The 27,399-nt window shown below is 39.5% G+C and overlaps 1 protein-coding gene across 1 annotated transcript in view; it reads left to right on the top strand.

Annotated features, from left to right (window-relative positions):
- Positions 1-27,399, top strand: part of dmxl2 (Dmx-like 2) — a 91,176-nt gene that overhangs the window by 43,705 nt on the left and 20,072 nt on the right. The window contains exons 21-34 of the mRNA XM_069910554.1: positions 971-1,068; positions 2,221-2,386; positions 3,232-3,496; positions 7,976-8,149; positions 10,520-11,598; positions 15,446-15,637; positions 16,050-16,126; positions 16,861-16,988; positions 17,124-17,372; positions 18,343-18,465; positions 19,381-19,553; positions 22,061-22,194; positions 22,860-22,945; positions 26,352-26,553. Coding sequence (XP_069766655.1) covers positions 971-1,068; positions 2,221-2,386; positions 3,232-3,496; positions 7,976-8,149; positions 10,520-11,598; positions 15,446-15,637; positions 16,050-16,126; positions 16,861-16,988; positions 17,124-17,372; positions 18,343-18,465; positions 19,381-19,553; positions 22,061-22,194; positions 22,860-22,945; positions 26,352-26,553 — 3,146 coding nt within the window. The remainder of the gene's footprint in view (positions 1-970; positions 1,069-2,220; positions 2,387-3,231; positions 3,497-7,975; positions 8,150-10,519; positions 11,599-15,445; positions 15,638-16,049; positions 16,127-16,860; positions 16,989-17,123; positions 17,373-18,342; positions 18,466-19,380; positions 19,554-22,060; positions 22,195-22,859; positions 22,946-26,351; positions 26,554-27,399) is intronic.

Raw genomic sequence — 27,399 nt, 5'->3', positions numbered from 1 at the left:
GATCTCATAAAGACATTTTGAAAGGTTTTGACAGAGTGGATATAGATAAGATGTTTCCTTTGGTGGGTGAATCAAGGCTAAAGGGTCACAGTCTTAAAATTAAAATAGAGAGGAAGAAGAACTTTAGTCAGAGGGGTTGTGGATCTGTGGAACTCACTGCCGCATACAGAGGTGGAGGCCAGATCATTGGGAGAATTTAAACAGAAAATTGATAATTATCTAATTAATAAGGATATCAAGGGATATGGGGAAAAGGCTGGAAATTGGAACGAGGTATGAGCATAGTTCAGCTTAGTGTAGAATCACGGAACAGACTTGATGGGCCTAGTGACCTGCTTCTGTTCCTTTATCTTGTGAATTAACAAGTTTCATAACTCCTGCTGAGCAAAGAAATCTCTTTGCTTCATTTATTAGTTTCTCATTATTTTTATGGGATCGCTAATGGATTACTGACAAAGTATATTAAAGCGGGGACAGTAAAATGACTGCTGGCATGAAACAAAATATTTTGATCTTAATTCGTATGTCATGTGTTCCACGAACTTGAAAAATGTTGTTGAAGAGGTGATGAAGAGAGTCGACAAGGGCTTCTTTAATATTAAGGTTCCTATATATGTTGAGTTTGTATATATTGGAATCTTAATATTAAACAAGCACCTTAAATGTATTTAATTGCTGGTTTGGTTATTGAGAATTCTTGAATACAACTAACAACCTGGCCTGCTTGCTGTCAACACAAAATGTTGATACAGCCCTGGAGCTGATGCTAAGTAGTGTGTCTTGTAAGGATAAGGAAAGTAAACACTGCATTCGATTTAAATTAGTGGCTAGATTATTGTGACCAGATTTCTTGGATGCTATGGATGAGTACCGACACTATGTCCCTAACTAAATATCCAAGTGGAAACAATTTTCTGCTTTTGTGCTACTGGTACGGATGGAACTATTTTTTTTCCTGTTTTCCATACAGGTTGCAAAAGCTGCCTTTCAAAGAAACAATGATGCATTGGATGCTGCATTATTTTATCTTGCTTTAAAGAAAAAGGCTGTTCTCTGGGGTTTATTCAGGTAAGTTCAATAGAAAAGTGAATACCAAGGTCAATTATTGTTAATGGAACACAAAGTCTTTTAATTTGATATCTATTCTTCCGAGCTTTGTCTTTCACACATGATCAGAGTTTAACACTGAAGATTGAGAGACAAGATATCTCTTGGGTAATGCAAGTTTTCCTTACGTCAACCCCATTGATAAGCCTTTTATTTGTATTTCTTCTGTACTTAGTCAAATCAAGCTGGTCTGAAAATTTGCTCATGTTTAATGACATCTGCTTTCTTTCTTGTGACAGTTTTTAGTCTAGAGGAATATTTTAGTTTGAAATAATGGTCTCCTCAAGTATCATCTGATTATACATACACAAAATGACAAAACAACATCTCTCCAGATCATGGTGCTTGCACAAAAACACAGATTACATCCTATCCTTTTTTTTAGTCCTCTTTGAAACTGAATGAATATTGATGGTTCCAACTGGTCTCGGCCTTAATTTTAATACAGGCAAAGTAAATCTGCTGTGATGCTTTTCTGTGATGTTGAATTTATTTTTGTGCACATCTATTTGATTAATTTCATTAAAGTTTCAGCATTTACTGTCCTTTTAGCTTGAATAAGGTTTGCAATGTTTTTAGTAAGTTGTCCTTCATTGATTTCAATGCAACACTTGTTGCAAATAAACCTTTTTGTGATCGAGCCATTTGTGAAGCATGAGGAAAAAATCATTGCTTACTCTTGTTTCAAGCTCATTTTGACTGGCTCTTTGCTCAAATGCAGAATACAAGAACAGGAAATATGCTAGAAAACAGAGGCTGGACCACAGCTAGATTATGTCGTGCAGTTCCACTTGCCACTCTGCAGAATAATTTATTTAGATTGTTCGTATAATCTTTGCACTATGGGAGCAAAGTTCTGAAGAAACTCAGCAGGTCACACAGCACCTCTAGAAAGTAAAAGGCAATTAATGCTTCGGGCCTGAACCGCTGATGACCTTTTGACTCCTGTCGATGCTGGTTTCTCCAGAACTTTGGTGTATTAGATCCTAACATCTGGAGATATTCTTGTTTAACTCTAAGCTGTATTTTGGTTACTTGATCAGTTGAATGTTTTTTCCATAGTATAGTTACAAATATAGCACAAATATAATTCAAAGTTTTTTTTTAAATCAGATCCCAGCAGGATAAAAAGATGACCGAATTTTTCAAACACAATTTTAGTGAAGATAGGTGGCGTAAAGCAGCTTTAAAAAATGCATTTGCTTTGCTGGGTAAACAGCGCTTTGAGCAAGCTGCCGCATTTTTCCTATTGGCTGGTTCTTTAAAGGATGCTATTGAGGTAATGTTGGTTTTTCTTGTTCAAAACTCAATTGTTTAGTTTTTTTTCCCCCAAAGTAATTTAGAATGAAACTCTGTTTTGACGATCAGTTCCTGAATTATGTATTAAATACCGTATTTGTCGGTGTATAAGATAGTCCTTGAACTTTAAAAATGTCACCCCAAAACATTATACACCAAATATAAAATCTGAACAGGCAAGTCTCGGTGCTCCCCATCTGCCTAGTCTAACTATTGTTGGCTCTGAATAGGCTTTAAATGGCCTGTTAAAAGAAGTCATCGGTGGTTTATTTTAAAATCTGCTAATAAAATTTAAACCTTTACTCGGTAATTTGCTTTTAAAATGTTGTGAATTGAATTGGTATATTAAATGTGCCTTGCAGCATCGCTCCACTGGTCAGTGGTAAGTGCCTGACTTAGGGAGGTCTTATACAGTGAATATAGCTCAAAACCTACATTTTAGGTGGAAATTCAGGGGGTTGTCTTATTGAGTTATCTTAAATGCCAGCATATACAGTCATTGAAAATTTTATAGGACCAAGATTGTTTAAAATAAACTGCTTACCAATTCATTTATGCTTTATTTCCATTTAATGTTGAATTAGCATTTCAGAGTTGTATGTCGAGAAATTATAAATGAATCCTTAACTTTAAAAGTTTTTTTTTAAAAGCAGAGGTATTATGGGGGTGGGATTCATGTGTAATATTCAGATAGAAAATGTGTTCCAATATAGAGTATTTTTAAAATTGTACTCTAATTCACAATTCTTCAATCAATGTTTGCACATTTTTTTTTACGTTTACTGACCATATTCAAATATGGAGTTCATGTTCATGCCCTCTCAGGTGATTTTAGAAAAAATGGACGATATCCAGTTGGCCATGATTATTGCACGACTATATGAATCTGATTATGAAACATCCTCAACTTGTAAATCTATTCTTTATGAAAAAGTTCTTGGCTATAAACCAGGGGGGTCTGAGTTTTCACTAAGCAAACTACATCCAGATCCATTTCTGCGGAGTATTGCATATTGGACTTTGAAGAATTATTCCAATGCGTTGGATACTCTGCTAGAGCAACCTACAAAAGGTACTGAAGAACATCCAGGTATGTAATGTAATATGAAACTTTACATTTTTTAAAACCAAATATTCAAGCATATTCTGAAAAAACAAATGCGTATACAGAGCATTTTTAAAAATCATATTTTTCTGAGTATTCGATTGGAGGAAGAAATTGATTAGAGCAAGAGAGGTCAGATGTCCTGAGGAGCAGGGGTGAGGCAGCAGCTAGAAGCTAATTGGAGGAGTATCACTGTAAAAGTGAGGGACTGTGTAGCGGAGTAGTCATTGTCGGAGTGGACTGAGTCAGAGTGGTAAGGCTTTGGCTCAACAGGCTTCGGCGAGAATAGGTAAGAGATGCTAGATGAAGTAAGAAAGGGACACCCTATTCAAGGAATAAAAAGGATTCCTCAGGTAGTCACAGGTAAGGACAGGTCTTCAATTTCATATATTCTGTTCCTTTATTGGGAATAGCAGCCAAGACAGGGCAATTCTCCCCTTGCAGAATGTGTTTCGTCAGGAAAGCCAGCAGTATCCCTGAAGACTTCATCTGTGAGAAATGCATCTAACTGCAGCTCCTGACAAGCCGAGTTAAGGAAATGGAGTTGAATGAACTCTGGATCATTTGGAAGCAGAGGGGGTGATAGACAGGAGTTACAGGGGCATTATTACACCCAGAGGCAGGAGGAGGGCAGATGGGTGGCAGTCAGTAGAGAGAAAGGGAACAGGCAGGCAGTACAGGGCACCCCTGTGGCTGTTCCCCCCAATAACAAGTGTACCATTTTGGATACTGTTGGGGGGGGGGGGGTGGTGGGGAGACAAGCCTCGGAGGTCAGATCTCTGGCATGGAGACTGATCCTGTGGCTAAGTAGGGAAAGGAGGAGAAACGAGCTGTAGTAAAAAGGGAATTCCATAGTTAGGGGGAACAGATATGAAGTTCTGTGGAAGAGATCGAGTATACTGATGGTATGTTTCCTCCCTGTTGCCAGGGTTTGAGATAACTCAGATTGAATTCACGGCATTCTCAGGAGGGAGGGAAAGCAGCCAGATGTCTTGGCCCATATAGGGATCAATAACATGGGTAGGAAAGGTGAGGAGGTCCAGCAAGGAGAGTTCAGGGAGTTAGATACTAGGTTAAAGGACAGGACCTCCAGGGTTGTGATCTCAGGATTGCTACCTATGCCACATGATAGTGAGGTTAGAAATAGGAGGAAAATACAGCTTGACATGGACCTGTTCCAATGGGATGGTTTGCATCTGAACTGGCAGATATGCTAGTGCTGCTCTTGTGGGTTTGCAGCAGTATGAGAACCAGAGTGCCAGAACAGATAGAGGAATGGAGGAGGGAAAAGATGATGTGAACATTGCATGCACCATTAGAAGTCGATATGTTGTACGTGGTGGAAATTGTCTAAAGTCCATCTATTTCAATGGAAAAGCAGACAAGCTTGGATTGGCACGTGGAATTATGACTGTTGCCATTAGTGAAGCTTGGTTACAGGAGGGGCAGGACTGGCACTGAATGTTCCAGGCCTCTGTTGCTTTAGATGAGATAGAATGGAGGGATGAAAGGGAGAGGAATGGCATTGCTCATCAGGGAAAATATCACAGCTGTGCTCAGGCAGGACAGACCACAGGGCTCGTCTACTCAGGCTACATGGCTGGAGCTGAGGAATGGGAAAGGTATGATCATACCCAAGAAGTGAATTGGAGATGCAAATCTGAAGAGAGAAAGCAGACAACTGCAGGAAGCATAAGGTTGTGATCGTAGAGGATTTTAATTTTCCACATATTGTCTGGGATTCCTAGACTATAAAAGGGCTGGATGGCTTGGAGTTCATAGGGGTTCAGAAGTGTTTTCTAAATCAATATATAGAGGTACCAACTAGAGAGAATGCAATACTGGATCTTCTTTAGGGAAGGAGACAGGACAGATTGGAGGGGAACATTTTGGGCCCATTAATGCCATTAGTTTTAAGTTAATTATGGAGAAGGATGGGCCTTGGGTTGAGATTCTAAATTTTGAGGAAAAGAGAAAAGATCTAGAATGAGTGGATTGGGGTGAGCTGTTTTCAGGCAAGGATGTGCGAGGTAAATGGTGAGCCTTGAAAGGTGAAATTTTGAGAGTACAGAGTTTGTATGTTCCTGTCAGGATTAAAGGCAAAGTTAGCAGGCATTGGGAACCTTGGTTTCGAGGAATACTGGGGATTTGGTTCGGAAGAAGGTATAGGCAACATGGAGCAAGTACTTGAGGAGAATTTTTTTTAAATGCAAGAAAAACCTCCAGAAAGAAATCAGGAAGACCAAAAGAAAGATTGCTTTGGCAGACAATGCGAAGGAAAATCCTAAGGGTTTCTACAGGTATTATTAGAAGCAAAAGAATAGTAAAGGACAAAATTAATTCCTCTTGAAGATCAGAGTGGTCACCCTTGTATGGAACCAAAAGAGGTGGGGGAGATTTTGCATGTTTTTTTTTCATCAATATTCATTCAGGAAACAGGCACAGAGTCGTGGGAAGTGAGGAAAACAAGCAGTAAGGTCAAGGAACCTATACAGATTAAAGAGGAGGAAGTGCTTGCCATCTGAAAGCATATAAGGGTGGATAAATTCCCAGGGCCTGACAAGATATTCCCTTGGACCTTGAGGGAGGCTAGTGTAGAAATTGCAGGGGCTCTGGCAAAAATATTTAAAATGTTCTTAGCCACGGGTGTTGTGCCAGAGGATAGCTCACGTTGTTCTATTGTTTAAAAAAAACTCCAAAACTCTAGAAATTATAGGCTGGTGAGCCTGATGTCAGTAGTAGGTAAATTATTGGAAGGTGTTCTCCAAGATCGGGTATACAATTATTTGGATAGCCAGAAGCTGATTAGGGACAGTCAAGATGGCTTTATGCTTGATAGGTCATGTTTAACCAATCTTATAGAGTTTTTCAAGGAGGTTATCAGGAAAGTTGAAGAAGGAAATGCTGTGGATGTTGTCTATATAGACTTTAGGAAGGTCTTTGACAAGGTCCCTCATGGGAGATTAGTCAGAAGGGTTCAGACCCTGGGTATTCATGGTGGTGAAATGGATTTGACAATGGCTGGATGGGAGAAGCCAGAGAGTAGTGGAGGATTATTACTTCTCAGACTGGAGGCCTGGGACTAGTGGTGTGCCTCAGGGATCAATGCTGGGACCATTGTTGTTTGTCATCTACATCAATTATCTGGACGATAATGTGGTAAATTGGATCAGCAAGTTTGAAGATGACACTAAGATTGGAGGTATTGTGGACAGCGAAGAAGATTTTCAAGGCTTGCAGGGATCTGGACCAGATGAAAAAATGGGCTGATGGAATTTAATGCAGACAAGTGTGATGTGTTGCGTTTTGGAAGGACAAACCAAGAAAGGACATGCACAGTGAGGAGTGTGATAGAACAGAGGAACATGGGAATATAGATACATAAATTCTCTGAAAGTGGCATCACCGATGAATAGGTTTGTAAAGATAGCTTTTGGCATATTGGGCTTCATAAATCAAAATATTGAGAATAGGAGCTTAGATGTTGTGGTAAAAGTTGAATAAGACATTGGTGAGGCCAAATTTGTAGTATTATGTGCATTTTGGTCACCTGACTACAGGAAAGGTATCAATAAGATAGAAAGACAAGCAGAGAAGAATTACTTGGATGTTGCCCGGACTTCAGGAACTGATTAACAGGGAAAGGTTAAACAGATTAGGACTTTATTCCTTAGAGAATAGAAGAATGAGGGGAAACTTGATAGAGGTATTTAAAATTATGAGGGGGATAGACAGAGTAAATGAAGAGGTTTTTTTTCACTGAGGGTAGGTGAGATACAAACCAGAGGATATGGGATAAAAATGAAAAGTGGAAAGTTGAGGGGGAACTTCTTCACAGAGAGAGTGGTGGGAGTGTGGAATGGGCTGCCAATTGAGTTGGTGAATGCGGCCTCAGTTTTAACATTTATAAAGAGGGCTATTTATGGAGGGCTATGGACTGAGTGTAGGTTGGTGGGACTAGGCAAAAATTTGGTACAGACCAGAAGGGCCGAAGGGGCATATTTCTGGGCAGTAGTGTTTTATGTCCGTGTCTGCCTGTCCCGCATCGGACTTGTCAGCCACAAACGAGCCTGTAGCTGACGTGGACATTACCCCTCCATTAATCTTCGTCCACAAAGCCAAGCCATAGAAAAATAGCCCAGGAGATTTTTTGCTTTAGATAAGAAGGCTGCATGGTGCCTATTGTCCATTTTGCTTCTCAAAATTGGGGGGGAAAAAATTCAACAAATCTTGGTAAAGATAAACATGCAGGATTCTTCAGTAAAAAACATTCACAGATATACAGATGAAGAAATTATAATGGTTGATTGGTTTCCAGCTCCAGGAGAAATTGATCCTCCTATTGCAAGTAAATATAATCATCATTTCAATTACTGGTGCACCTATTTCCTTAGCTAAATGAACTCTGGCCTCTGGTACAGCTAATGTTATTGTGTTTCCCCACTTAACATGGTTACATAACAGAACCAGAAATATCAATAAAAGAATTACATAAGAAATTGAAGGAATATGGAGAAGTGTCGGGATACAAGATTAACGCAAATAAAAGTGAAGCAATGCCAATGAGTAATGCGGATTTCACAAAGTTTAAGGAAGAATCACCATTTGGATGGCAAACACAAGCAATTCGATACCTAGGTATACAACTAAATAATAATCTCGACCATCTATATAAACTAAATTATCAGCCATTAATGAAAAAATTACAAGAAGACTTAGAGCACTGGAAAGACTTACCACTAACACTGATAGGAAGGATAAACTGTATTAAAATGAACATCTTCCCAAGGATACAATACCTATTTCAATCGTTACCAATTCACCTAACAGGCAAATTCTTCAAGGAGCTAAAGAAAATAATAAGGAAATTCGTATGGAAAGGGGGGAAACTGAGGATAGCACCAGATAAATTAACAGAATGGTACAAGCAAGGAGGCTTACAGCTACCAAACTTTAAGAATTATTATAGAGCAGCACAATTAAGATACCTATCAGATTTTTATCAAACAAGGGAAAAACCAGATTAGAGCTAGATAAAAATAGGGGAGAAGATACCTGAACATATACTATACAAGTGGGATGAAAAATTGGTGCTGCATAGAAATTTACCGGTATTGCACCATCTGCTCAACATTTGGAAGAAGATTCATGTAGAAAGGAATAAAATAAATTATCAACTACCAAAATTAATATTGACACAAAATCAACTAATCCCTTTCACAATAAATAACCTTTCCTTCAGAGAATGGGAAAGAAAAGGGATCAAAAGAATAGAAAATTATTTTTTGGGAAATAAATTATTATCTTTTGAACAAATGAAGGACAAATATAATATAACTCACGATACAAGGTTTGCATACCAACAACTGAAAACCTACTTGAAGGACAAATTGGGAAACAGTCTGAGGTTACCAGAAGGAAGCAATATTGAATGTGATTACAGACACAATGATAATTTAAAAACTTATAACAAACATGTATATCAAACTGCAAGAAAAGGAGAATGAGGAAACAAACTGTAAACCTAAACAAAAATGCGAACAAGATCTAAACATAAAGATAAAGAATGAAACATGGGAAATAAACATGAGGTTACGCATGATACAATATAATTGGTTACACAGGCTATACATCACATCCCAAAAGTTAAATAAATGGGACCCAACAGTATCAGATAGATGTTTTTGCTGTAAAAAGGAAACGGGAACAACAATACATGCAATTTGGACATGTGAGAAAGTGAAAAAGTTTTGGGAAGATCTAAACCAGATATTAAATAAAATCACAAAAAGCAATATACCAAAAAACCCAGAGATCTTCCTTCTAAGTAATATAAGAAATAAAGAATTTGGATGGAGCACAAAAAAGATTTATTTTGATAGCCTTAGCTGTAGCAAACAAAAATGTATTATGTCAACCTGGAAATTAGAAGACAACTTGAGAATACAACAATGGAATATAGAAATGAATAAATGTATTCCATTAGAAAAAATAACATATAATTTAAGAAATAACATCACAATATTCGAACAAATATGGGAACCATACATGAAATACAATAGAGAAATCCTACCATGGACTTCCACCACCTAAAATGACAGAAGGAGAAGACAACGAAATGAACTGACTCAGTATATAAAAGTAAAAGACAAAAATTTCTTGTTTATTTTTATTGTGACGAACAGGTTTAATATATCTTATAGATTGAACACCCAACCCCAACCAACCAATTTTCCGCTGCAACCGAGTCTGCCTGTCCCGCATCGGACTTGTCAGCCACAAACGAGCCTGCAGCTGACGTGGACATTTACCCCTCCATAAATCTTCATCTGCGAAGCCAAGCCAAAGAAGAAGATTGAACTTTGAATAAATGGGAAGAGAGGGAGGGGAGGGGGGAAAAAGGGGAGAAAATGACACTATATATTGAAGAGAAAAATGTCAGTATGGTTTATAGTGTGAAAAATAAATTAAAAAAAAAATGTGGTTAGTGCAATGCTGTTACAGCACCAGCGACTTCAGTTGGACTCTGGTGCTATCTGTAAGGCGTTTGTACATTTTCCCCATGTCTGTGTGAGTTTCCTCTGGATGCTCCGGTTTCCTCCCACCCTTAAAAATGTATGGGGGGGTTGTAGGTCAGTTGGATGACATGAGCTTGTGGGCTGGAAGAGCCAGTTACCATGCTGTATGTCTGCATTTAAAATTTTTAAAAATAAAAAATTTAAATTTAAAACTTTCACTCAGCTGCAACAAATCCAGAAACTCTCATGTCCTTCATTCCAACCCACCAATGAAGCTTGTACTCTTATTACGGAGGAATTCAGTTATGTTACAAGGTTGACTTCTGATTATTGCAGTTCTTGCATCGCTATATAGGAACAAAGTCACAAGTCTCCATCAAATCCACAGATTTCACAGTTCATTCCAGTGTAAATACACATAATTTCTGGATTTTAATATCTAATCTAGTAAATTGAAAATGTAGTTATTGTAGTTTCTATTATATTTCAGGAATTCTCATAAAGTCTTGCAATCCAGTGGTTTTCAGTTTTTACAATTATCTTCGCACCCATCCACTGTTGATGAGAAGACATTTTGCTTCACCTGAAGGTTCATTGGCTACTTTAGGACATGGCACAGAGAAAATAAGTGAAGATGAAATTAACCTCATTGAGAGAAAGTTATTTTTCACTACAGCAAATGCTCACTTTAAAGTTGGTTGCCCAGTCTTGGCTCTTGAGGTACTATCCAAAATCCCAAAAGTCATGAAAAAATCAAAGCCATCCTTAACAAGTGAAGACTCCAAGTTGAGTGTCCAAAGACAAAATGATGTCGCAGAAAATAATAGAAGCACTAAAGATGCAAACTGGTCTCAAACTGTAACAGGTTCATCAGGAATGGACGGGGAAACCAGTAATTCTGCTGGCTTTGACTGGGGTGTACCGCTCGTGACGTTTTCTGATGAACCTTTAAAACTTGAATGGGATAATGATTTAGAAGATGATTATGAAGAGGAAGGAGGATTGACCATGAAAGATGCAGAAACGGTGACTGTGGCTAATGATGAGAAGGACATGACCAGAGAGTCTCAAACTGTCCCAAACGAGGATTCCTTTTCTACTGACTCTCGAGTTGATGTAATAGCAGAACAGTTAAAATTCAGAGCCTGTTTAAAGATTCTAATGACTGAACTTAGGACATTAGCTACAGGGTATGAAGTAGATGGAGGGAAGCTCAGATTTCAACTGTACAACTGGTTAGAAAAAGAAATCCATGCACTGCATCAAATTTGCAATTATAAAACTGAAGTGAAAGATTTGGATGTTGAAATAGATAAAGTGAGTAATCCTTCATTTGACCAAGAGGAGTTAACTGAGGGTACAGAAGGAGCTTCATATGAGAGGCATCAGATTGATCGGAGGAGACTTCAAGCAAAGCAAGAGCATGCTGAGAAAAGAAAATGGTGGTTGCGGAGAAATCAAGCTCTGCTTAGAGTGTTTCTAAGCTACTGTAGCTTGCATGGAGCTCAGGGTGGAGGCTTAGCATCTGTCCGAATGGAACTTATTTTCCTATTGCAAGAATCACAGCAGGTAAAGTAGTTAAATGTTCTGTGCACGAATGTCTGTAATCAGAGACCTATTTTGCTCAGTCACACATTATCTAATTAGGTAAAACGGGGTGGTGTGGAAGTTTGTATGCACAAGACCAAATAGAAAATCACATAAATGTGGAGGTGAAGCAATTTTGCTTGTGTTGGAGTTTTTCTGTGCTGGCCACTGATGTCTCGTATATATTTGATGTGAAATTTTAATGTTTACAAGTTAGTATTTTGTTTAATCCAAATGATGTCAGCAATAGTATCATTTTTCAGTGATATTTTCAACCACATTTAAACATCAGTCAGTATTCACATAATGAAAATCAAGTTTTTTATTAACAGTATTTTTATTAGAAAGTCAATCACAAGGTAGTATTTGTTGCAGGACAATCTTCAGAGGTCTGTACAGCAAATGGCCTTCTCAGTACGCTGTTTATAGCGAAGACTGTTTTTGCATCTTAATGCATTTCCATTTTTAGCAAATATTAATTTGAAATGTAGATTTATCCACACCTGATGGATGATAGGAACTGGAGAAGCAACCACCGAGGCAATTGGGTGCTATTAAGGATAACATTTACAGTTTTCATAGGTTATCACGGAAGATATCCATCCAGGGTTCCTGCAACTAAATGATTTCCAGGAAATTGCATAGCTCAAAATGAAAGCATGCATTTTCTCTGACAAACAGCAGGCTTGAACTACTTTAGTTATTGGAAGCAACAGGCTTTCTTGAATAGAAATAATAATTGAATGAGTCAATTTTCTTCTTCATCCTGCTATGCAAAGTTATGAATATTTTGTATGCCAACAACTATTATTTTCACTGTAGAATGTGCCAATTTCATGATTACTATGTGTGAAGGAGTGATAGAAGCAAAGAAAACACAGCAGTGACAATAAAAGGGAGAGTGTTAGAAGCAAGAGAGATGGGTAAAAAGAAGAAACAAGTATTTTGCGTAGTGGCTATGTATTTGTGTATTGTGAAGATAGCGGGGAGAAGAGGATGAATGCAGTTGAAGTCATACACCTGTGGATCTTCCCTTCCTGAAGTCAACAATCAGCTCCTTTAGGTGACATTGGGTGCGAGGTTGTTGTTGGTGCACCATTCAGCCAAGATTTCAATCTCCCTCCTGTATGCTGATTCATTGCCTCTTTTTATACAACCTACTACGGTGGTATCGTCGGGGAATTTTTAGATGATTGTGTTGTACCGAGCCACACAGTGGAGTGGGCGTTAAGAATGCAACCCTGTGGATCTCTGGAATAGGTCCTCAATGACTTTGCGTGGCCTCTTCAGACTGATCCTGGTAGATCACGTCGATGGGGGAGGAGGCTCTAGTGATCCTCTTTGCCACTATTATGGTCCTGTGATGCAGCAGCCGGGAGATTCTCGATAGAGCACCTTTAGAAAGTTGACAGGATGGCGGCGAGTAGCCTTGCCCGCTTCAGTCTTCTCAGGAAGTGCAGTTGCTTTTGCACCTTCCTGACCAATGAGGAGTTGTTTTGTATCCAGGATAGATCCCTTATTAATTGGACTCCGAGGAACTTGATGCCCTCTACTCTCTCCACTATCGAGTTATTGATGTGTACTGGATGGTGGTTGACCCTGGTCCTCCTGAAGTCTAAGATCATCTCGTTCATCTGGTTGTTATCCTCACACCATAGCATGAGATGTTCCACCTCCTTTATAGTGTGACTCATAGTTGTTGCTGGTGATGAAGTTGTTGAGACTGGATCTGGTGATTCATTTGTGGGCCTGTCGTGTGAACAGTCTGGCTGAGCACATAGACCTAAGTGCAGAGTTGTGATGGTGCTCCATGTTCTGCTACCGACCTGGACAGACTACTCGATCCGTTAGGAAGTCTAGAGAGAGGTGTTGAGTCTCAGCGAGGACAGCTTCTCCACAAACTTTTGAGGAATGATTGTATTAAATGCCGAGCTGAGGTCAATGAACAGCACCCTGGCATACGAGCTGTCGTTCTCCAGGTGGGTCGGTGTAGAGTGAAAGGACAAGGCTACAGCATCATCTGTGGAATGGTTTCTTCTATAGGCAAATTGAAATGGGTCCAGTTCCACCACCAGATGCTCGAAGCATTTCATAACGGTGGAGGTCAGTAGTCATTGAAGCCTCTTGTCATCCTCTTGAGTACTGGGATGATGGTGGCTGTCTTGAACCCTGCAGAAATGGACTGCTGCAGTGATGTGTTGAAAATGTCCTTGAAGACCTTCATCAATTGGTCTGCACAGTCCTTCAGTACCCAACCAGGTATGTTGTCTGGACCCACTGCCTTTTGTGAATTCACCTTGGCTGCAGCTATGTAGGGGACTTGTTCATTAGTGGAACACAGTTTTCTTTGGCATCATCCTGTTCTTCTTATTAAACTGTGCATAGATGTTCAGACTTTCCAGAAAAGAGGTGTCATTGTCCTTAAATCATAAGGTTGACGTGATGCTTTATAGCCTTGATCCTTTGCCACATGCGCCTTGTGTCACTCTGTGGATTTTCTGTCCATACCCCCGCTTTGTCTTCCAAATTGCATGGGAGATTTCAGCCCTGACTGATCTTAGTGCCATCCTACACCCTGTCCTGAAAGCAGCAAACCAGCTTTGAGGAGAGGCCGGACCTCTACATCCACCCATGGTTTCTGGTTAGCCCTGGTTGTGAACCATTTGATCTTGGTGACATCCTCAATGCACTTACTGAAGCAGCCAATCACTGAGCTCGTCACGTCCAGATTGTCTTCTGGAGGTGAGGAAATCCAATTACACAATGAGGTGTTGAGTCCCAGGTTTTGGATTTGCTGATCAATTTTGAAGGAATGATGGTGTAAAATGTTGAATTGTAGTTGATAAGAGCATTCTGATGCGTGGTTCTTTGCTGTCCAGGTGTTCCAGGGCTTTGTGTAGAAGCAGTGAGAAGGAATCTGCCACAGGGATAATGTAATGAAACATGATTTCAGCCATTCAGCATGACATTTCCTGTCCCCTCTGCAGCCAAATGAATGAAACTGTTGTTTGTAATGGTTGTGTAGTGCTGGCTGATGAGATTGCATCTCCCTGCTAAGTGCCTGTAAGATGAGAGAAATTGGACTAGAGTCTTTTCAGTAACATCCATGTTCCTGAAAAAGCATGTTATTCTTCTCGGGAACCTGCTGACACTCTTCTTCCCTGTTTCTTGATATCTTGTCAGAAGGCAATACTGTTAATTGGATTGCTGAATTTGACCCTTTGTTCCACATTCTGATTTGCACTCTCTATCCCTGACTCAGTAAATTTAGGGGTTCACTCCATCTGCTTGCTTTTCCTTCCACATTTTTATTTCAATTCTTGAACTGGGTTTAAATACCACTGCAGAGAGTCATTGAGATTTTTACATCTTGTTCCTGGTATTGAAGTGAGATGAATTATGTTTAGATTTCAAATAATCTTTTGCCCATTTTTTTTTTTCTTTGGGGAAGAAAAATCTAGTTGGATCTTGAACTGGGAAATAAGGAAATGCCATATTATTAGATTGGAGAAGCTCACCCCCTAGGTGAACATAAAAACAATTCCCTGGCAAGAATTTTGAAAAAGAAATACTCAAGACAATATAATTGAACAGATTATTACTGTTGTGTGTAAATTGTCTGCCATGTTTGCTAAGTTAATACACCAACCATATTTCAAAACTCTTTCTTTGGAAGTAAAGCTGCAGGATGTACTGAAAGGTGATATTATGTCACCAATGTTTTTATTTCACTGTGATTAGATTGTCTGATCAAGAAGCATATATTATCCTTGTGCAATGTTAACCCATTGCAAGGCTGTATCTAATGCTGATTTTATCCATGTGATAGGAAACCACTGTGAAACAACTTCAGTCCCCTCTTCCTTTACCTACAACTTTGCCCCTCCTTTCTGCAACTGTTGCCTCCACGAAAACTGTGATAGCCAACCCCATCATGCATTTGAGTAATCACATCCATGATATCTTGTACACAGTGGTACAGATGAATTGTCCACCTCTTCCAGGTCTTAAGGATGAGAAGGTAACAATTTTTTTTTTTACAGCTTTTTAATCTTTTAAAATGCTAATAGCATTGGTGCAATAGTTACTTTGATTTAAGGGAAAAATAAATCTGCTGGTGGGATTTCTTTTGATTAAAGGAGAAGTTTTCATTGGGTTCAAGATGTGAATGATGCTTCCCAAGCGAGAGAAATCTGCAGTACTACTGGGTGCAGTTGATGACCAATGGCTCAATAGTGCTGTGGGCAGATAGACTCCCAAGGTTTTATCTGGTTAAGTTTTCATTGTAAATCTATGCATATTTCAATGTTTTAAATTCAAATATTTGGCAATTTTTAAAAAATATTGCTTATTTAAAGCACTATACATTTGTACTAACGTGAAATATTTCTCCAGACTATTCTTGTAACTGATCGCTTTGTATTTCATAATAGGTTTTCGTTCTGCACACTTCAGCGGCTTCACTTTCAGCCTGCATTTACCAATCTCTTTGTGATAGCCACAGCTACAGGTAAATGTATTTGTTGTGGCAATTTCAAATTTTGTCCTGAGGATAAAGTAGTTCCATTTTTCTGTAAGATTTTAGGAATGAAAATAAAATTCACAGATGGAGACTGTCCATAATAAATAGAAATTCAACCTGCGGCTGGACTTTAAATGAATGTTTCCACCTTGGTTTCTGTATTACAATAATGATGGGTGGTGTAAGGTAAAACATCATGAGATGGGAATGTGTAAGGAGTTACCCTGTGCAGGGCTGTAACAAGAAGGGGAGGTGTCCTTGTACTCCTGTTAGGTAAAACATCATGAGATGGGAATGTGTAAGGAGTTACCCTGTGCAGGGCTGTAACAAGATGTGAATGCATCCTTGTACTTACAAGATAAGAGAGACATTGATGGATTGAGAGGCAGGAAGCTAGCAGGGAAAGGATAGCAACAGTTTTAGTCATTGGACAAGTAATGATATGATGATGTTCTAAGCACGTATCCAAGGGTATAAAAAATCATCATTTTGCTGATAACGGCAGAATGCATTCTCCGACTAACATGGTTAGTTGCAAGTGTTACAATCCGGTAATAAAGAACAAAGAAACCTGATTTCGACTCAGTCTGGTGTTTGTCTCACTCATTCATGAACAAAGCAGACCTAACAGTGGTTAGTTTATCTCGAAGCGATAGCACAAAAATACCCACCATTTGTAGAAAAGGTTTTTTTTTGAATAAATAATGCATTTCTCTTGACAGTCAAACAGCTACAAACCTGTTTACAGGAATGGTATATCAGGGGCTTCTATTGGGTGAAAGGCGTAGGTTGCGAACTGAAAGTGTTGAAGAGCATGTAGCTCCCAACTCTTCAGCTTCACATTGGCCTGGTAAGATGGAAAAACTTGCTTGTAAGATTTTTTTTAAATCAAATTCAAAATTTGAATATTTTTTAATGCTTAGTCAGTCAAGGATAAGAACATTTCCTTGCTTGCCAAATTCATAAATTATCCCATTTGTTCCAGGTGTTTCTTCACTGATTAATCTTCTCGGATCTGTTCAGGAAGATGATCAACCCAGACTTAATGTGTTGCTTTGTGAGGCAGTGATTGGTGTTTATCTGAGCCTTTTGATTCATGGTCTTGCTACTCAAGATGGCAATGAGCTCTTTCGTTTGGTTGCCCATCCACTAAATAATCGAACCTGGGCCGCAGTGTTTGGAGGAGGTGCAAAAACTATAATAAAACCTAAAAAGCGGCCAGAGATTACACCAGGTAGGTCAATTTTCTTAAAAATAACAAGAACATGGATCTTAATAGAACATTTAATATTAGGAAGCATCTTAAGAAGGTTAATTGGAGTGCAGTCAGTTTAAGACTTATTAAAAAATTTAAAAGATAGGAGACCAAAAGGAGGTGGATCTTAATGGAAGTGAGAGGCTTAGGGAGGGAATTGGGGAATGAGATCTGCACAGATGAATGCACGGATTTCAAGAACCTTGTGAACATACCAAAGCTTAAACCTTTTGAATTTAATAATCCACTTTTGAAGGTTTTAAGAATTTGTATATAAATGCATTTTATCCATAAAGGGGTCAGTTGAAATAAATAATGTCATCAGAATTTTCAAATTTGTTTTACTCCTGACTCTCTTGGCATACGATTAGAATCCATGTTTTGGCCTAGGTTTGTTTATTTTTATCATTTTGGTGAAATGCACCCGAGGAGTCGGTAGGTGTCTCATCTAAATTGACTGAAGTAGATTATAGATGTCATTGTCTAGTTACTTGAGCCTTAAAAGTTTGGAATGAACTTCCTAATGTTCATTGTTCAGAAAATAAAGTTAAAGGACAATGAAAAGGGATGGGTAAATGAATAAGGGTGCTGGGGTTTTGAGCTATCTGAGGACGGCATTGCAAGCTGGATCCATTTTTATCTGCCCTTGTACTCTCAATACATGAATATAGTTATTTTGCACTATTTATGATGCTTAATAGGTTTTTGTTGCTGGAAGTTTTATAAATTAGATTTTGGGGTTATTTTTCTTTGTTTTCCCTTGGCAGCATTGTGATTCAGTTTTAAAATACCTCAATATTTTAATTATTGGTTATAATTATCATTTCAAAACTGTATTCCCGAGTAGCCAAATGTTTGAACTCTTCTAATATCAGCATAAAAGAATTAGCTTCCATTTAAACATAACTGCAGGGTATTTTAAACAAAAAAAACCTAACTTGTGGTGCAGGTATACCAAATGTTTCAGCTGCATTAAATGTGGAGCAAAATCTTGCCTTGAAGACAGAAACAATAGATGTGTCTATGTCTCTCAGCTGTGAGACTGGAACACAACACACACCAGGACAGGATGGTGAGTGACAGCATTGGTTGCTGTGTAGCTTGGGGTGCTTTGCTCAGTTTTGAACTTTTTCTGCTCTGTGTGTAGCTTTGCATATCCCAAAATTTCTATAACTCTTGTGAGGGTAAAATTGTGTTTAAGAATGTATTAAATATTTCCTTAATCTGGTGTCCAATCTTAAGTTTCGTTTGATTATTTCAGTACGTGATTGATTTTCTTTTCATGTTTAAGGAATTTGAAAGGAAATGTAGTTTTGTTTAATTTAAGCTTAAATTAAGAGCAGCAAACTTTAAGGTGCAGTGTATGGCTGAGAAAATTGACAGCTTCATTGGTGTCAGAAGCTAATATTGCAACAGTATTTCACAAAATTATAAAATTTTGGGGTTTCTTCAAAAGTGTTATTCTGTCTGATCTGGAAATTCTAATTCATGAGAATAATTTTAACTGAGTTTGATCTGGAAAATGTCATGGTTGACCTGCCTGGATTTATTTTCCATCAACTACAATTACATTAATCATTACAACATTGGAGATACAACTTCTGTAAAGTTTGTTAAGCAAGAACATCGCATGCATTTGAGTGTGCAAATAATTTTAAATGAACTCCAATTGGTCGGATGTTTTTGCATCAACCAATCATAGTTCCTTTCAGGTTTTTGACTTGAATCCATATGCAACACTTTGAATTAATTTTCAACATATTCCATGTATTTTTGTGATCAAAGCAGAGAAGTAGAGTATTAATTTGAGGGATGCTGGAGATTTGTGAATAATGCTGATCAAATTTAGGTGATGTCTCTTGAGTTTTTGGTGCTGTCACTTTTTTAGACTGTTAATCTAAAGATTAGAGGTGATTATAAGGTGTATATAACCTGTAACACAGCCAAAGTTGCATCACCAGCACATTTATCGCATTGCTTTGGGCAGTTCCTCCAGAAGCCATTGATCGCTATCGCCGAAGATTTAATATGAAGATGCTAGTACCTGGTAGACCTGTAAAAGAGACGTCAGCCCCACCGCCTGTACCTGCAGAGAGACCATCATACAAAGAAAAATTTATTCCACCCGAACTCAGTATGTGGGATTATTTTGTGTCCAAGGTGAGAGCAATATTTTTATATATCCAGCACTGAGATTGGTAGATGCCAGATAAGTGAATTTTCCAGTTGCTTGCAATTGCGTATTGCATGGATTGATAAATGGGAGTGCCAGTTTTACACTTTTGTATTTTTTTCCTATTGCTTGAGGCTGCTGGTTGCTTGAATTCTGGATAATGGGGATTTTATTGTATTCTGTGTTGAACAATTTGATGATTAAGTATCCTCTTGTAGATTTTTGTGTGACTTGCAGAAGTATAGATTCGTAGAGCGTTGAAACAGACTCCTCCACCCAATATGCCCACGCAGACCAAAATGTCCCACCCATGTTAGTCCCAACTTGTCTGCATTGGCCATATCCTAAACTCATTCTATCCTTGTCGCTGTCCAATTTTTTTCTTATAAATTGCAATAGTACTTGCCTTAACCACCTCATCTGACAGTTCATTGCTTATGGTCAAGTCGAGTTTATTGTCATCTGATTACCCAAGTCTCCTCTTTGGCTTGGCTTCGCGGACGAAGATTTATGGAGGGGTATGTCCACGTCTGCTGCAGGCTTGTTGGTGACTGACAAGTCCGATGCGGGACAGGCAGGCACGGTTGCAGCGGTTGCAAGGGAAAATTGGTGGGTTGGGGTTGGGTGTTGGGTTTTTCCTCCTTTGTCTTTTGTCAATGAGGTGGGCTCTGCGGTCTTCTTCAAAGGAGGTTGCTGCCCGCCAAACTGTGAGGTGCCAAGATGCACGGTTGGAGGCGAGATCAGCCCACTGGCGGTGGTCAATGTGGCAGGCACCAAGAGCTTTCTTTAAGCAGTCCTTGTACCTCTTCTTTGGTGCACCTCTGTCTCGGTGGCCAGTGGAGAGCTCGCCATAGAACACGATCTTGGGAAGGCAATGGTCCTCCATTCTGGAGACGTGACCCATCCAGCGCAGTTGGGTCTTCAGCAGCATGGATTCAATGCTTGCAGACTCTGCAAGCTCGAGTACTTTGATGTTGGTGATGAAGTCATTCCAATGAATGTTGAGGATGGAGTGGAGACAGCGCTGATGGAAGCGTTCTAGGAGCCGTAGGTGATGCCGGTAGAGGACCCATGATTCGGAGCCGAACAGGAGCGTGGGTATGACAATGGCTCTGTACACGTTGATCTTTGTGTGTTTCTTCAGGTGGTTGTTTTTCCAGACTCTTTTGTGCAGTCTTCCAAAGGCGCTATTTGCCTTGGCGAGTCTGTTGTCTATCTCTTTGTTGATCCTTGCATCAGATGAAATGGTGCAGCTGAGGTAGGTAAACTGGTTGACCGTTTTGAGTTCTGTGTACCCGATGGAGATGTGGGGGGCTGGTGGTCATGGTGGGGAGCTGGCTGATGGAGGACCTCAGTTTTCTTCAGGCTGACTTCCAGGCCAAACATTTTGGCAGTTTCCGCAAAACAGGACATCATGCGCTGGAGAGCTGGCTTTGAATGGGCAACTAAAGCGGCATCGTCTGCAAAGAGTAGTTCACGGACAAGTTGCTCTTGTGTCTTGGTGTGATCTTGCAGGCACCTCAGATTGAAGAGACTGCCAAGTACAACCTGACAAAACAGCATTCTCCGATCCAGTACCGTTAATTAAATGCGAACCGGAGTCAAACCATTAGTTTAATAGAAATCTGAGGGGTTTAAAAAAAAAGTTATTTTCACTAAAATGTAGGAAGACAAGGTGTATGTTGCAAAATTCTGAGGGACATAGATGAGAGGGATGATCAGTCATTACCCCCCCCCCCACCCAGGGTGTCTAGAACTGGAGGGCACAGGTTTTAGGTGAGAGGAAAGAAATTTAAAGACCTGAGGGTTGTTTTTTCCCACATGACATTATGGTTATCTGGAAGCAGATGCCAGATAACCATTATGCCATTTCAACATCTAAAAGGCATTGGACAGATATGTAGATAGGAAAGGCATAGAGGGTTGTGGTCCTATTGCAGGCAAATAGGATTAGATGTGTATCACAGCTGGCATGGATGAGGTGGCTAAAGGAGTCTATGCTTTTTTTTTACAGATACAGTATGGTAACAGGCCTATACAGCCCATGAGCCTGTGCCACTTGAATATACCAATTAACCTACAAACCCTGTATGTTTTTGGAGAGTGGGAGTAAACTGGAGAAATTTTTCGATGATCTCCTCCAATATATTTTCAGGTCTCCATTTGTATTTCACAATTGAACATTACCCAAGCACCCCCTCAACCTCTTGAGTCCAAGTTTTGAAGTGCTCTCTCAAGACTCCACCCTGTTTCCCCATTTTATCTGCTCATTCTATTATTACCTGATGGCTTTGTCCCAGGGCACCACAGAATGTAACATCCAGAAGGACATGCACAATGGCACAGGGTCTCTTCCTGCAGGGCTTTATTTTCTACTTGGTATTGCGGAAGAACTTCAAAGCCATTGTATTATTAGGGAAACCTAATTCATATATATATGTGTTCAAAATTCTTTCATTAATCACATTTTAATTGGTGTACTTGTGCTTTCAAGCCGTTCCTGCCTCCATCTGAGAGTGGATTTATGTATGATTCAGATGAAAGTATCTCTAGTGATGACGGTAATGAGGATGGAACTTTTATTTCTGATGTTCAGCTACAAGAACATTCTGATCCTAACTCGTACAGGTGTGTTACAAGGATCTTGATTACAAAGAAAATTGGTTCATGATTTTTAAAATTTAAACAAAAAAGTCTTTTGTAGAATTGTTTGTTTAAACATAGCCATTTTAAAAGATTGATATTTCAGAAATTGGAAGGATTTGAATTAGTTTTGAGAGCAAATGTGGCTCAATATTATTTTTTATTAATCTGGTAATTCTGGCTAGTCTTCACTTCCTTCAACAGCAAATAGGGTTTCACACCACAGAAGGAGCAAATTAGAGATGTAATTAGAAAGTTCTGCACGATATGAAATGTAATGACTGGCTTCACCAGGCAGCCAGAAGGGGTGAATGAAACTAGTCAATAATAGTGGATGTTTACAAAGAAGAATGTGAGAAGATTTAATGTCTGCTCACATTCTGCTGGGTTTGGCTGTTTTTTCATTAAATTTATCTTCTTTACATGTGAGTTTCACACTTATTGCCCACCCCAAATTGTCCCTGAACCGTGACTTTCCAGGTTGTTTTAAGAACAGTTATGAATCAGCAAGGTTCTTTCTGTGAAGAACTTGAAAGTTATTTGATGGAGAGAATGGTTCTAATTAGGATTCTATAAATTTAGTTTATTGATGTGTTTGAAAAATGAATTTTGAAGAAACATCTCATAATTCTATCAATTTATTTTTTCAGTTGGGCTCTGATACGTTTAGGAATGGTTAAGCTCGCACTGAACAACGTTAAATACTTCTTTCCTGTTGCAGGATTAGATTCTGCAGGTATGGTATTTCCTGTTGAAGTTATTATTTAAAATCGTGCCACAATTCGAATAATACTGCATTTGAAATGGAATCTTCTGGAATTTTGTATTGAATTTAAATAGTCTTTCATAGTTTATTCTTCGGTAAATATTTATTATTTATTTTCACACCTTTCATAAAAATAACTCCTTCTGGCATCTATGATTACTGAACAGTTAAAGATATAAATTATTTTGCTTTAGTCAAGAAGTTTTTTGTGACAATACATGTGCAAAGTAGCATCTTTGCTATCAGTTGCACTTCCTTGATTTGGTGGAGATTTCGGCACAGATCACTGAGGCAAATTAAGAAGCAAGTCACCGAGCAAAGATGATTTGATACCAGTATTGCCGTTTTGGACCTTATCATTCCAGCTAATGCATTATTGTTACACCCTCATGAGTGTACACTTATTCAGAAACTGGAATGAGATCCACTAATACTAGTTATACGCTGGTCAGTTTACTCTGGCTGTTCATTTGTTTTTCAAGTGCCCAGTACTTTCCTTATTTGGTCAATTGTAGAACTTCATTAAGGAAAGGTGTGTCAATTGCTGAAGGCCTTTTTACTGATTTCTAGCCTCCTGCTGCTGTCAGATGTTGGCAGGATTGAGTGAATTGTTCATCATTTCCATTTGCAACCTCGTTTGACAGAGTAAGTGGAGGATGTGCAGATCAGGACAAACTGCTGAAAAGAGGAAGAAGATGAGGTTTCATAAGGAAACAGTAATCAACCAATGTAGAGGAACCTTCTCTCCCACCTGAAGTCTAGCAAGAAACTTTTGTGCTTCAGTAAAAGAAGATTCGCTGAATTTTATTACCTGGCGTATCTCAAACTGCATCTATGGAGCAGATTAAGGAATATCTTAAAGGCTGACAAGCTACCCTTTAGCTATGTCATCTTTCAGGCTAAAGCTGGATATATTTGAAGTTTATCTAAGATTGCTCTTTACTATTTTATTTTTAAAAAGCCATTATGCCTTCCATTCAAAGAAAGCATGATATATTTTGTTCTCTAATATAAACACAAGTGAACATGCAGTTTTCTGTCCTTGGTGCAGGATGCCATTCTATGCATGTACACTACGGCTACTGACCAGTTTCACAAAATATCCATGGTGCTTTGTTTGAAATATGTTTCAAATTGCATTTTGAAAGTTACTATTGAATCAATAGTGAAACACGAAAAGCTGCAGACACTGTGATTGTAGTAAAAATACCAAAATGCTGGAGGAACTCATCCAGTATTTTTAGCATTTATAGGAGACAAAATATATTGCTGATGTTTCGGGCCTGGGCCCTTCTTCAAGGAAAAATCGGAAAAGGGAGAAGCTGGATATATCAGAGAATCTCAGAATTCAAACAATGGGGGAGGAATCCAGACCAACAAAAGGTGTTAATTGGATGTGATAAGTGACTGGGTGAGGATTTATCATGTATGTGCGAAAGGAGATGGAAAGGAGAATGATGGGGAAAGAAGGGGGTGGGGGTTTATCAAAAGCCAGAGAAATTGATATTAATGCCATCCGGTTGGAGGGTAGCCAGTTGGAAGATGAGCTTTTCTTCCTCCAATTTACAGGGTGGTCTCAGTCTGGCAGTGCAAGAGACCATGGACAGACACGTCGGCAAGGAACTGGGATGGAGAATTGAAATGGGTGACTACTGGGAGGTCCATGCTATTGCGGCAGACAGAGCCAAGGTGCTCAACAGAGTGATCTCCCAGTCTGCTTCCAATCTGTCTGATGTAAAGGAGACCGCACTGGATGCTGTAGATGACCCCTGAAGATTCACAAATTAAACGTTGCTTCACTTGGCAGGACTGTTTGGGGCCCTGAATGGTGTTGAGGGAGGAAGTGTGGGCATAAGTGAAGCACCTCCTGTGGTCACAGGGTTAGGTCCCAAGGGGAGGAGTAGACAGGGGAGTCATGGAGGGAGTGGTCCCTGCAGAAGGTGGAGAAGGAGGGGAGAGGAATACATGTCTAATGGTGGGACCGTGGTAGGTGGTGGAAATAGCGGAGGAGGATGTGTTGGATACGGAGGCTGGTGAGATGATAGGTGAGGACAAGGGGAATCCTGTCCTTGTTGCAGGTGGGGGCAGAGTGGGCCAGGGCAGATGTGTGGGTAATGGAGGATATGCAGGTGAGTGCCGAGTTGATGGTGGTAGAGGGAAAGCGCATTGTTTGAAGGACCTCTCTGATGACCTGGCATGGAAGTCCTTATCCTGGGTGAAGATGTGATAAAGATGGAGGAATTGAGAGAATGAAATAAAATTTTTATAGGGGACAGGGTGAGAAGAGGTGTAGTTGAGTTGGTGGGTTTATGGAAGATGTCTTGTCAAGAGTTTATCCTCTGAGATGGAAATAGAGATAGAGGAATGGAAGATTGTTGCTAGAGATGGGCCAAGTGAATGTTAAGTCGGGGTGGAAGTTGGCAGCAAAGTGGGTGAAGTCAACGAGCTCATCATGGGTACGTGAAACAGCACCAAAGTAGTCATCGATGAGGCGAAAGAGGAGTTGAGGGGCCTTGCCTGTGTAGGCTTGTAGCATGGATTGCTCTACATAGCCAACAAAAAAGCAGGTATAGCCGGAGGTCATGTGGGTACCCATGGCTACCCCTTTAAACCTGGAGAAAGTGGGATGAGCCAAAAGAGAAATTATTGAGGGTGAGGACAAGTTATGCCAGCTGTAGGAGGATGGTAGAGGAAATGGACTGGTTGGTTTTATTATCCAGAAAGAAACAAAGGGGTTTGAGGCCTTCAATCTGGGAAATGGAGGTGTATATGGATTGGAAATCCATGATAAATATGGGGTGACTGAGTTCAGGGAACTGGACGTTGTTGAAGTGATGGAGGGTGTGTGGTGTCCTGGGTGTAGGTGGGGATCGACTGGACCGGTGGGGTGGGGGAGAAACAAAACAGAATCAAGGTAAGTGGAGACCAATTTGGTGGGGAAGGAGCACATGGACATGATTGGTCTGCTGGGATATTTGGGTTTGTGCATCTTGGATAGGAGGTAGAAACTGGTAGTAAAAGGTTGGGAAACAATAAGGTTGGAGGCCGTGTCAGGAAAGAGACCGGAAGAGATGAGTTCACAGATGGTGCATGATACAATGGTTTGATGAGTTTTGGTGGGGTAATCCCCACGTCGGCTGAATCAAAAGTTGCTGCCCAATCAACCATTGTATCCAGCATCTAATCATTTTGTGTCCTCTGATTTTGATACTTTAACTATTGCAAACAGTTCTAGATGAGTGGTACCTTTTTTTTTTTTTTAGCACATTTGTACAAAAATCAGTTTTCCCTTTTCAACATTGAGTTTCAGAATTGATTGGCAATCAAATAATATCATTAATTTTGTTTCCTTCAAATGTTTTTTTTCCCCCCACAGACCTTCCAGTAACATCTCCTTTGGGTAATGCTGTCGTGAAAACCTTGGAAAACTGGCAGCAGATACTTCAGGCAAAAATGGAACAATTTGAGGGCCCGCCTCCAAATTACATTAACACGTATCCTAATGATTTCTCTAATGTTGGTGGACCAGCTATTCTGCGTCACAAAGCAATGCTTGAACCAGAAAACACTCCATTCAAGTAAGAGAACTATTTAAAAATAGGCTTGGTGGGTTATAGATTTTATATGTGGATGTCAATTAACCATATATAACCATATAACCACTTACAGCACAGAACAGGCCAGTTCGGCCCTACTAGTCCATGCCGTAGCAAATCCCCACCCTCCTAGTCCCACTGACCAGCACCCGGTCCATACCCCTCTAGTCCCCTCCTATCCATGTAACGATCCAGTCTTTCCTTAAATGTAACCAATGATCCCGCCTCGACCACGTCTGCCGGAAGCTCATTCCACATCCCCACCACCCTCTGCGTAAAGAAATTTCCCCTCATGTTCCCCCTTCAATCTTCAATCTTAAAACATGTCCTCTAGTTTGAATCTCCCCCTTTCTTAATTGAAAAAGCCTATCCACATTTACTCTCTCTGTCCCTTTTAAAATCTTAAACACCTCTATCAAGTCCCCTCTCAATCTTCTACGCTCCAGAGAAAAAAGCCCCAGTCTGCACAACCTTTCCCTGTAACTCAGACCGTGAAATCCTGTCAACACTCTCGTGAACCTTCTCTGCACTCTCTCTATTTTGTTTATATCTTTCCTTTAATTTGGTGACCAAAACTGTACACAGTACTCCAAATTTGGCCTCACCAATGCTGACATAGTGGCAGGTGAGAAAATATTTCCACAGTTTAATCATCAATATTCATCAATAATGATCAAGAAACCCTTTTAAAATGCAGCCAGCAGCTCAAAGCACTCATGCTTATATTTTCCAGTATATTTCTTATGCAAGAAAACACCACAATCCAAAACCAAAATGATTTGTACTATTGATTTAAGTACACTTACCTTTATTCAAAATTCGCTTATA

Source organism: Narcine bancroftii, chromosome 14 (assembly GCF_036971445.1).
Source record: "Narcine bancroftii isolate sNarBan1 chromosome 14, sNarBan1.hap1, whole genome shotgun sequence".
Lineage (NCBI taxonomy): Eukaryota > Metazoa > Chordata > Chondrichthyes > Torpediniformes > Narcinidae > Narcine > Narcine bancroftii.
Note: the sequence above shows the minus strand (reverse complement) of the source record. Positions and strands in the feature narration are given on the sequence as shown.